This window comes from Gavialis gangeticus, unplaced genomic scaffold, assembly GCF_001723915.1.
Source record: "Gavialis gangeticus isolate Ggan-Ray unplaced genomic scaffold, GavGan_comp1, whole genome shotgun sequence".
Taxonomy (NCBI): domain Eukaryota; kingdom Metazoa; phylum Chordata; order Crocodylia; family Gavialidae; genus Gavialis; species Gavialis gangeticus.
In genome coordinates, this window is record NW_017729032.1 from 2,610,122 (window position 1) to 2,620,322 (window position 10,201).

The following is a 10,201-nucleotide window of genomic DNA, read 5'->3' on the forward strand; positions in this document are numbered from 1 at the left end:
TACAAAATAAAATATGTACATCCACAGATAGTGGTTCTATGCTGTTGGCATGGCAAGACCCTACGTATTATTCACACTGCGGCCAGGTCTGCTTATAGCTGGCTTCCCTCATCTGGAATTTCTGATGACGTACGCACCCCTCCTGCACTGCTGATGTCTCTGCAGTTTCTGAAGTCAAGACTTTATAGCTCTGTTGAAGAGGGGAGATGGTGCCATATTTACCTAAGGGGCTGGAGAGGACAAGGCAGCAAGAGAGACACTGAATTTAGACATTAACATCCAAAGGTCACAGCTGGTGAAAAGAGATACACGAGTTGCCTTTTCCTTTGCCATTTTACCTTAATTCCACTACGTAGGTCATTGTATCTTACTGGTCACTGTGTCCAACAGGCCCCTGGCATTGTGCCCGGATCATACCATATTCAATAGATTACTGCAAATGGTTGGATTTCAAACCCTGGCAACCTACCCTAAAACAGTGGAGCAGTAAGAGTCTCAGCCGTGGGCAAAAGCAAGGGTTACATGGGTTGGTTTGTGCTTTGTTTCTGGGGTACCGCCACAAACCCTTTTAACTTCATCATCATCCTGAGTGGATCTTCGGGTCTACAAATGAAGTCTTTGGGGAAAAAAAGGAAAGAAAAGCACAAATATTCCTGACAAGTTTGTAGTGCATCCCTTCAGCAGGGATTTTGCCCATTGGTGAATCTGTGCCCTATGGGTTAGAAAGCATAAGTGGATCCTAGCCTCTATCATTCTCAGTCACAGTTGCTTTTCTTCCCCCCGGGGAAGCGTCTTTTCCTGTTTCTCTTGGTACTAAAGGCACTTGATAGCTGCATGTCATTGGCAAATGTCAGAAATGATATTTTTGCAAGAAGGTACCATCCAGAATGTGTTTTGGTGTAAGTCCCCATCTTCTCAAAGGAAGAGTTTTATTGGTGGGGAAAACTTCTATGTTTTCTATTGAAAAGTACAAAAAGAAAAAAAAAAGTGTTATTTTTACTGTCATAATTGCATTCTTCTTAAGTTGTCTTTCTCCAGATCCATGTCTTTAATGATATCTGGTTGGGGAAAGGCTTCTTCTTTTGTAAACTGTGCTTTGGTGCCTTTAGCATCACATCGCTCGGAGGTTTCATTTGCACACGTATCTTTCGACAGTCCTCTCACATTTTTTACAGGTCACATAGCAGCACCAGTGGTACTTGCAGTGGCACCGCTCCACCACTTTGTCTGTGTACGGGTTGTAGCCTCTGCCGCAGCACATCAGGTCACAGCTGTCGCTGCCATTGGAGGTCTTGTTGCATTGCCTGGAACAAAGGAAAAGTGGGGAGTGAGTGCATGAAATCGTGGAGCTTATTAGGAAATAAAGAAATGATCTGTTTTTACAATGATGCCTGGGCACAGCAGGAGAGATCGACCCCTGGGCCATACTGGTGTTCAAAGCAGCTGGGGATATGCCTTCTGCATTTGCAGAGGAGCCAGAAAGAGTCTCAGTAACTGCATCTCCAGAACTGGATCCAAATTGCATTTTAGTCAGTTGGGAGTGAGAATCCCGCCTTAGTGGGCACCTGCAGGGGATTGTAACCCCCCCAAAATCACTGGAAAGGCTGTAAGAATAATGAGGGAGGAGACTAGGTCAGTCCCATTGCACTACAGCCCGGTGTCCCTCCATCCCTGTGGTGGTCAGGGACACTGGAAGGCACCAGGACCTCGCTAAACAAGGCATACGACCCCTGAGGCTGGGCAAATCACTCCCACAGGTGGAGTCTAAATCTTGCCAAGACTGTGGCAGAGCTAATCACAACAGGACAATGCCTTGCAATTCTCCAAGGGCTTTCTTCCCAGGACCTTTATGATCACAAAGGTGGCTGGCTTTGCAGAATTCAGACATGCCGTCTAGTAGCAGGCAGTGCCACAAACGCACCGTGTAGGGCAATATAGAGATTTTCTTTACATACTTTGGGAAGAAGGATGGTAATAGTGAAGGCTGCACCCTGGGAGACTCAGGTTCACTTTCCTACCCTGCCCCTGACATCCTGTGTGACCCTAATCAAGTCATATAGAGCCAGATTTTATTCCATATATTGGGCATCTATGCGAACTTAGGCATTTGAGGGCCCTGGCAGACATTACATTTATGGCACCATCAATGAGTTAATCGTGCCATAAGTTGTCCTATGCTGTATGTTCAGTCCAATATATGGCACAATAAAATAGCTAATCAGCCACAAAGGTGTTCCACATTATATTGCACCTTAAACTGAACAAGTGGCAAGAGACCCAGGGCTGCCCCGTGCCCATCTGACTCTCAGTTGAATGTCAGGCTTGGCATGGGAAGCCCCGGGTCTAAAAACTCACATGTGCAGCTGGGCTGTATGGCACACCATCATCTGAACCTTACAGCTATTTAAAAACCCATGGCATGGGAACCTGAGATGGGGAGACCTCTCTCTAATCCTGGTTTCCGGTGCTTCCAGCTTTTAAACACTGCATGTACAGCTGAGCTGGGCTACACCTGCAGTGATTTAAAAGCCTGGAGCACTAGGACCTGAGATTGGAGAGGCTCTCCCTGATCTTGGGTCCTTGTGCCTCAGGCTTTTGAACAGCTGGGCTATGTATACATACCATTTTTACACCTACAGCTGCCCTGTGCTGGATCCCGACACTCAGCTGAGCATCAGGATCAGACAGGGGACAGCTCCAGTCATCCGTTGAATTGGATCTGGGGACTTTTATACCCTCCCAAACATTGCATATCCTGTCATGCACATGTAGAATGGCAGGATGCTCAGTCTTGGGCACAGGGTATACAATTTCTCCAGTCCTAATCACACCATTACTATAATGTCTGCCAAGAACCTAGAGACATTTTAATACGTGTTTCCAATGTGGCACCGGGCACTTTTAATTAGCGCGCCAAGCTAATTAAAAGCACCCATGCACCACATGTCCCAGCCGTGCAGCACATCCCGCTGCTGAGAAAATGGAGGCAAGGCACTTTGAATGAAAGCATGGCAAACATGTTTTATTTCAAAGCGTACCACTTCCATTTTCTCTGTTCGGAGATGTGCTGCACCACCGATACATGTGACATGCAAAGCTGCTAGAGCATGTGAATTTATGTGCTCCAGCAGACTTGATTAATCGCATCTGCTCCGACGCGATTTCCAGTGCATCAAAGCAGGCTCCCCGCATGTGCGTAACTGCCCTAGGTGCGATCCTATTCCACCCTGGTCTAGTCCCTGAAAACCAATAATGCATCTACTTTCATAGCACACCATCATCTGAACCTTATAACTGGGTCACAAAACAAAAAATAGCAAGGAGGACACATTGCATCAACAGCTCCTGAAGGGCTTGAGCAGGGTGGAAGAGAATCACACTTCGGTGCCCAAGCAGTGATTCTCAACCTGGGTGCTGCCGCACCCTGGGGTGCTGTGAGATGCTTTTAAGTGTGCTGGGAGGTGCCAGGCAAATACTAGCACTCTTAGATGCGCAAACATCTACATATGAATCACGAGATACACCTGGAGATTTCAACTAGGAAGCCCTAGCATCAAAGCCAATCTGAGCTGTTTGGGGCTTTCCGAGGTCTCAGCAACGGAAGATTCACACTATTATTTTTCCATCGTCAAAACACGGGGGAAAGCTGAGTGCTAGCATTTTCTGAAGGGGGTCTTGAGTCTAACGAGGATGCCGCGAGCCTAAAACGGCTGAGAACCACTGGCTTAAAGCGTTGACTCTTCAGCTCTTGGTGTGTCTCTATGTACTGAACCTGGCGCAATGGGGCTCTGACCTTGGTCGGGGCTGCTACACCCTGTGGAAACAAAAGCAAGAGGCATCTTTTTGGGAAGCTGCATGGCCATCTAGTCTAACTGACTTTTTCTTCTGACCAAAATATCTGAAGACGAAGGAGGAGAAAGGAGTGCGGGGAAGGCCCGTTGGACTCTCGTGCTGAGCGCTCCATTAATAGATGGAAACAAATCCAAGAGATTTATAGGAATGCCCATGAGGTAATGCTTTATGAGAAGTTATGGGATTAATGAAGTGTTGCAATTTTGTTCTTGCTCTTCTCTTATTTATTCCTGACGGAGTGAGGCCTCGTGTTTGCTATTCCTGCCTCAAATTCATGCCCGCGTTCGGTTTTTAAAGGCCCGTCTCAAAGTCTCCCGCTTGGGGAGCATGTGTAAATATTTACAAACCTTTGAATGTGTCACGAAAGTCCCCCTCATTACTGTTATGACCAACAGCCAAATCTCAAGCTATAACCAGGTTGCTTGCATTAGCCTAACGTTGAACCAAAGGTGTTGCTATTACTGTCACGAGCCAGGGCCCCGGCTGCAGGAAACCTCGAAATGACTCCTCAGAAACGTATTAATCAATAAGTTAAATATTTAGAGCAAAGGTTCAAATATATAAATGTTGACATTGGGGAGGAGGGGGTCTTTAAAGGCTTAGTCAGCTTTGATAGAGGTTGGAAAGGTTGCTGCTGCTGGAGTCACGTTGCAAGGACTGGGGGTTAAAATCATAGTATCATAGTGTTTAGGGTCAGAAGGGACCTAAACAGATCATTAGGTCTGACCCCCTGCCCCAGGCAGGAACGGGTGCCGGGGTCATATCACCCCAGCCAAATATCTGTCCAGACTCCTCTTGAAGACCCCCAAGGTAGAGAAGAGCACCATCTCCCTTGGGGGCCCAGTCCAGAGCCTGGCAGCCCTAACTTTAAAGTAATGTCTCTTGATGTCCAGCCTATACCTGCTCTCTAACAATTTGTGGCCGTGTTCCTAGTAACTCCGCATGGTGCCCAGGGGAACTCCCCCAATTCCCACTGGTCCCCTCTGGTGAGTTTGTAAATGGCCACTAGATCCCCCCTCTCAGCCTTCTCTTGTGGAGGCTGAACAGGTTCAAGTCCCTCAGCCTCTCCTCGTAGGGCCTGCCCTGCTGCCCCCTGATCATGCGAGTGGCCTTCTTGATGCTAGACACATCTCTCGAAGTCCGGCGCCCAGAACTGGACACAGTACTCCAACTGTGGCCTGACCAGCGCCGCATAGAGGGGGAGGATCACTTCCCTGGACTTGCTTGCGATGCACCTGCAGATGCGCGACAAGGTGCGGTTGGCCTTCCTGACTTCCTTGCATTGGCGGCTCATGTTCATCCATGACTCTTAAGATCCCTTTCTGCCGCTGTGTTGACAAGAAGGGAGTTCCCCAGCCTATAGGTGTGTTGCTTGTTCTTCCTCCCTAGATGCAGCACCTTGCACTTGTCTGCACTGAATTCCATCCTATTCTCACCCGCCCACCTCTGTCAATCTCTTTGGGGGTATGATACAACTGCACCACGGTCTAGGGTTGCCAACTCTGTTTGAATCTATTCCGGGAGGTTTCTGGAGCGCCAACGTGCCTGCGACACGCAAGGCAAATGTGCCTGCGTGCTTGCGGATATCAGTTACGGATTATGGTGCATAGACTCTACATCTGGAAGGCAAATGCTCATGACCATTACATTTTAAAAACCTACTGGACTGTTGTATAAATTGGATTCAACATTGACTCTTTATTTTAAGGAATGCCATATCATTTATCTCATAGGTGACTCTCCTGGAGATTTCTATCTAATTCCTGGAGACTCCAGGGCAATCCTGGAGGGTTGGCAACCCTTGTGCCACCCTGAGCTGAGAGCCTGGTGACCTGTATAAGCTAAACAGAGCTGGGCAGGGCTTTCCACGACATGTCCATCTGCTTCAGAAAGTGATGCATGTGACTTGATGTCACTCTTTCCTCAGAATCATAATGGAGCTAATACCCAAGTAGGAATATCTCCATATGTATCATGCCAATTGCAGTCAGAGTTACCGCCAGCAAGACATGGAGCAAAACGGGTACCTTTTATTGGGTTCTGCCTCCCTTCCTACCCCACTTGCCTTCTGGTATGTGGGTAAAATGGAGCCCAAATGTAAATTACCCCCAAGGTTTGGCTTCTCCAAAACCACACCCCACTGTCTTGTGGAGTGGCGGAAGAAATCCAACATCCTAGAAGAGAACCCCATACTCTCTTCACTTGTGTTGGTTTGGTCCAAATCTTACTTATTCTTTGGATGTAGAAAATAAAAAAAAACAGGGTCTTAAAACGTCCCACTGAACACCTTTTCTGTCAAATCTTACCAAACAAAATCCTTTGTTCTGTTCTATAAATTTTAGGGTTTTTTCCTCCACCCAAAAAGATACTGATATCTATAGCATTCCTTCTGTAACTGTGTACAAGGAGCTTACGGGCAAAGATGAACCAGCACAAGCATCAGCGAGTTTGTTCAGATCCACAGACAAGCTACACAAAAGCAGTGGGAGCCACTTTATTTCACACCCAGACACAATGCTTTATTGCAAGCTTGTCGAACTGCTATGCTTGCATGAATCTTCCCATACAGCAGAGGCAAAGGGATGCCAAACTCATGGAGACTGCTCTGAACCCCTTGCTCTGAATTTTACAGTGATCTAAACTTGCTGAGGTTACAATATCTGTGTGAACCTTGGGATGCCCTCAGGGGAAAGAAACATGTAAAATGAAGACCAAGCACGCTATTTGGGCCGTCTCAAGAACTGGGCTGTCATATGCTCTCTCCTGGTGTCCTTGGAAGAGGGCATTATTCTCCCTACAGAGAATGCCAGCTGGCCTAACCTATGGTAACTCACAGTCACATTTCCAAATGGAAAACCAACCATACAACAAAGGAACATGATGTGGAAGGCAGCTGCTTCTAGCTCAGGGGTGGGCAAAATATAACCCGGGGCCTGGATGCGGCCTGCTAGGCCATTCTATCTGGCCCATAGCGCCCCTAAAAAATTTAGAAAATTAATATATATTTGCTCGTGACTGCCTGTCAAAGATGACAGGAGCCAGGGGCAGTGGGACCCAGGGGAAGCCAGTGGCAGGACCCAGCAGCAAGGCCCACCCAGCACCACCCCCCCAACCAGAAGTCTCTGCCTAGCAGAGGCTTCTGACCTAGGACCATGGGGCGGTTCCTGCTTTCTTGCTCCAGAGAGGGAAATGTGGCCCTTGCCAAAACTCGGTAAGTGGTCCTCCACCCAAAATAATTGCCCACCCCTGTTCTAGCTGCTAACATATCCAGCTGCTTTCTCCCATTCTTATAATCCATAGAGCTCTGATTGCTGAGTCAGGGGAAAGAGCTCATTTTGCATGAGCTCTCATCTTAGGGTGAGGGAACTTCCTTGTTAATGACAACTTGCTACTCTCTGTGCAGAGCTGTCCCTTGGGTAGGGCGAATCAGAGTGACTGCCCCAGGCCCTGCGCTTTGGGGGGCCCAGCAGAGCCAGGTGCTGACTTGAAGGGGGCACCGTTGGCAAGTGCCTAAGGGTGCCACCACTCTGCACCACCACGTGCTGCTTCCCCACTCTGCTGGCTTCACATCTGGCTGCTCTCCACCCCCGTTCACCCCCCACTCCACACTGAAGACTGTGTGCCATCTGGGGAGTGCAGGATCTATGCGCAGGGCGAGGGTGGGCTGCCGCTGCGTGCTGGACCCCAGACATCAAAGTTCATTGCTACAGCACTGACTCAGCCCCATGCCGTGGAAGAAGCACGGTGACCACCCCACACTGGGAAGACCCCACCTCTTGCCCTGCCTTTGCAGGGGTCCCATGGCTCCGCGCAGTGTTAAAGGGGCCCCACACAGGCTGACTTGCCCCAGGCCCCACACCCCACTAGAGTCAGCTCTGTCTCTGCATCACACTACTGACAGCATGTGCCCCAACATTTTCAAAGTACTTTGAAATGAAAAGTGTCATATAAATAACACCAAAAGAATAACACCTGCTATATAAGTAGCACCTGAAGACCAATATCTTGCATTCAAAAACCTGTCTAATTCTATCTCAACTATGCAGTTGGTCCAATAAAATATATCACCCTAAGAAATCCTTGCCTCTCACATGCATTATACAAATACATTATTATTATTAATATTATTATATACTGGAGTAGGGAGAGCTTGACCAGGCTCTTCTAAGTAAAATTTTGTCACATCTTGTCTTACATCCCAACATTACTCATTCTGCATCACTGCATTTAAAATACCTCTTCCAGAGCAGTCGCAGCCTTTGCATATAACAAAAATCTGGTGTGTGCTGTATGATGGCTTCGTATCATGTGTCACATAGGAAACATGAAAGTCAGAATGATGTCACCATGTTTTAAAAATAATATCACTCCATATTCTCATGAGAGACCAGGGCAGCTGGTAAGAACTATTCCAGTTTGCCATGCACTGAACATAATGCAGACTTTTATGACTGCAAAAAAATAGTTATTTTATACATCAGGCCAAACTCACAGGTTGAAAGGGCAATAATATGAAAATTCTACAAGGTAGTTTGTTGCCCTCATGTTTTTATAAAGTTAAGACATCCAGGTGCCAAAACCTCCTAGGCAGCTTTGAAAAACTCAGCTTTGGAGGAGAAACAGAATGGGAAAACATAGCAAACTTCAACTTGCAGAAACAAGATATGCCACGATTTTAGTCATAAAAGTGTTATTGTGAGCTTTCCCATTTATTTTCTCCCAGCACAATTCACATTTGTGCAGCCTGTAGTTATAAAGATAGATTTCTCGAGCCACTAACCCTCACAGATGGGATCTAAAAACCCAACTGGGCTCTCTCTAATTCTCGTATCATGCACCATCAGCAATTAGGTTGTCAGTAAAAATAGTGCTGGCAGTAGAAATCCACTTGGGACTTCGCCATTTCTATTGCTTTTATATGGAAGGTGCTCATAAACTGTGGGCCTGGGTATCAGCATAAAACAAAGTGAGAGACAGGGAGAGAATTTCATTCATTCTCCTATAGTTTAGAAGGATTAAAAAAAATACAGGCTGGTAAAAACTACAGGAAACCAGAAGTGGGGCAATACTCAAGAGTAAACTGGATGCTTATCTTGCTGGGATCCTATGACCCCAGCTGACTTCCTGCCCTTCAGGCGGGGGGCTGGACTCGATGATCTTCCGAGCTCCCTTCCAGCCCGAATGTCTATGAAATCTATGAAATACCTTGTTTGCCTTTCAGGGCAGGCTTTTCTCCACTTCCATTTTTCTAAATCACCACTAACGCTTCTACAACTGTATTAAAAAACTGTGCTCAAAGTGTTGGCTGCCAAACTCGGAGTTCGTATTATAGGATTTCTACAGGGACCTGTCCTGCATTTAGTGCTATTCGATATTTTCGCGAATGGCTTGGATGATGGAGCAGAGAGCACATTTCTACAATGTGTGCGTGACACCGAACTAGGAGGAGTTGCAAGTATTTTGGAGCAGCAGATTAAAATTCAGACATGGTCTGAAACCAGCAGGGTGGAATTCAAAAAAAGACAATGGAAAAGAGCCACACTTAGTAAGGTAAGATTAAGTGTGTAGATGCAAACCATGGAATAATTGGCTAGTAAAAACACAGCTGAAAGTTATAGCGGACCACAGATTAAATATGAGTCAATAGTCTGATACTGTTGCAAGAGGTAAATCTCTTGGCTATATTAAGTGCCAGAAGTGAAGACATGGGGAAGTAATTATTCCAAGACCACTCAGCGCTACAGAGACCTTAGCTAGAGTTGCGTGTCCAGTTTAGGGCACCGCACTTGAAACCATAGACACACTGGAGGTGTCCTGAGAAAAGAGGGAAAAAACAGAAAGAGAATTAGAAAACGTGGCCCGCGAGGGAAAGGTGGAAGACCTGGGTTTATTTAATTTAGAGAAGAGAAAGCCTAGGATGTGGGACATGTTTACAGCGGTCCTGCATGGAAAAGGTCCTTCTAAAGAGGATAGCGGCTAACTATTTTCCATACCCTCCCATGATTGGACGGGAAATAATTAGCTTCATTAGCAGCAAGCAAGATTCATGGGGGACATTAGGGAAAACATTTTAATTTGAAGGCTTGATAAGCACTGGAATCGGCAACCAAGGGAGGCTGTGGAGTCTTGCTCATTGGACATGTTTAACAACAGCTTAGATAAACACCTGGCAGGGGTGGCACGGGGGTACTTGAACCTGACTCAGAACAGAGGGGTAGACTGGATGATTTCCTTCCAGCCCCACTTGTCCATGATTCATTTCTATTATTTTCCTCAATGAATAAAGCCAATAACCATGCTACTGCTTAGACAGAGAGGAGCTGAATGGCGCTGGTCTAATCATTCTTTG

The 10,201-nt window shown here is 46.7% G+C and overlaps 1 protein-coding gene across 2 annotated transcripts in view; it reads right to left on the reverse strand.

The window, feature by feature from the left end:
• Positions 1-740: 740 nt before the first annotated feature.
• The window catches only part of WNT11 (Wnt family member 11), a 35,382-nt gene continuing 25,921 nt past the window's right edge, over positions 741-10,201 (reverse strand). For both annotated transcript variants that reach the window (XM_019525274.1, XM_019525273.1), the window contains one exon: positions 741-1,304. In XM_019525274.1, the coding sequence (XP_019380819.1) occupies positions 1,130-1,304 (175 nt within the window). In that variant the 3' untranslated portion in view covers positions 741-1,129. The remainder of the gene's footprint in view (positions 1,305-10,201) is intronic.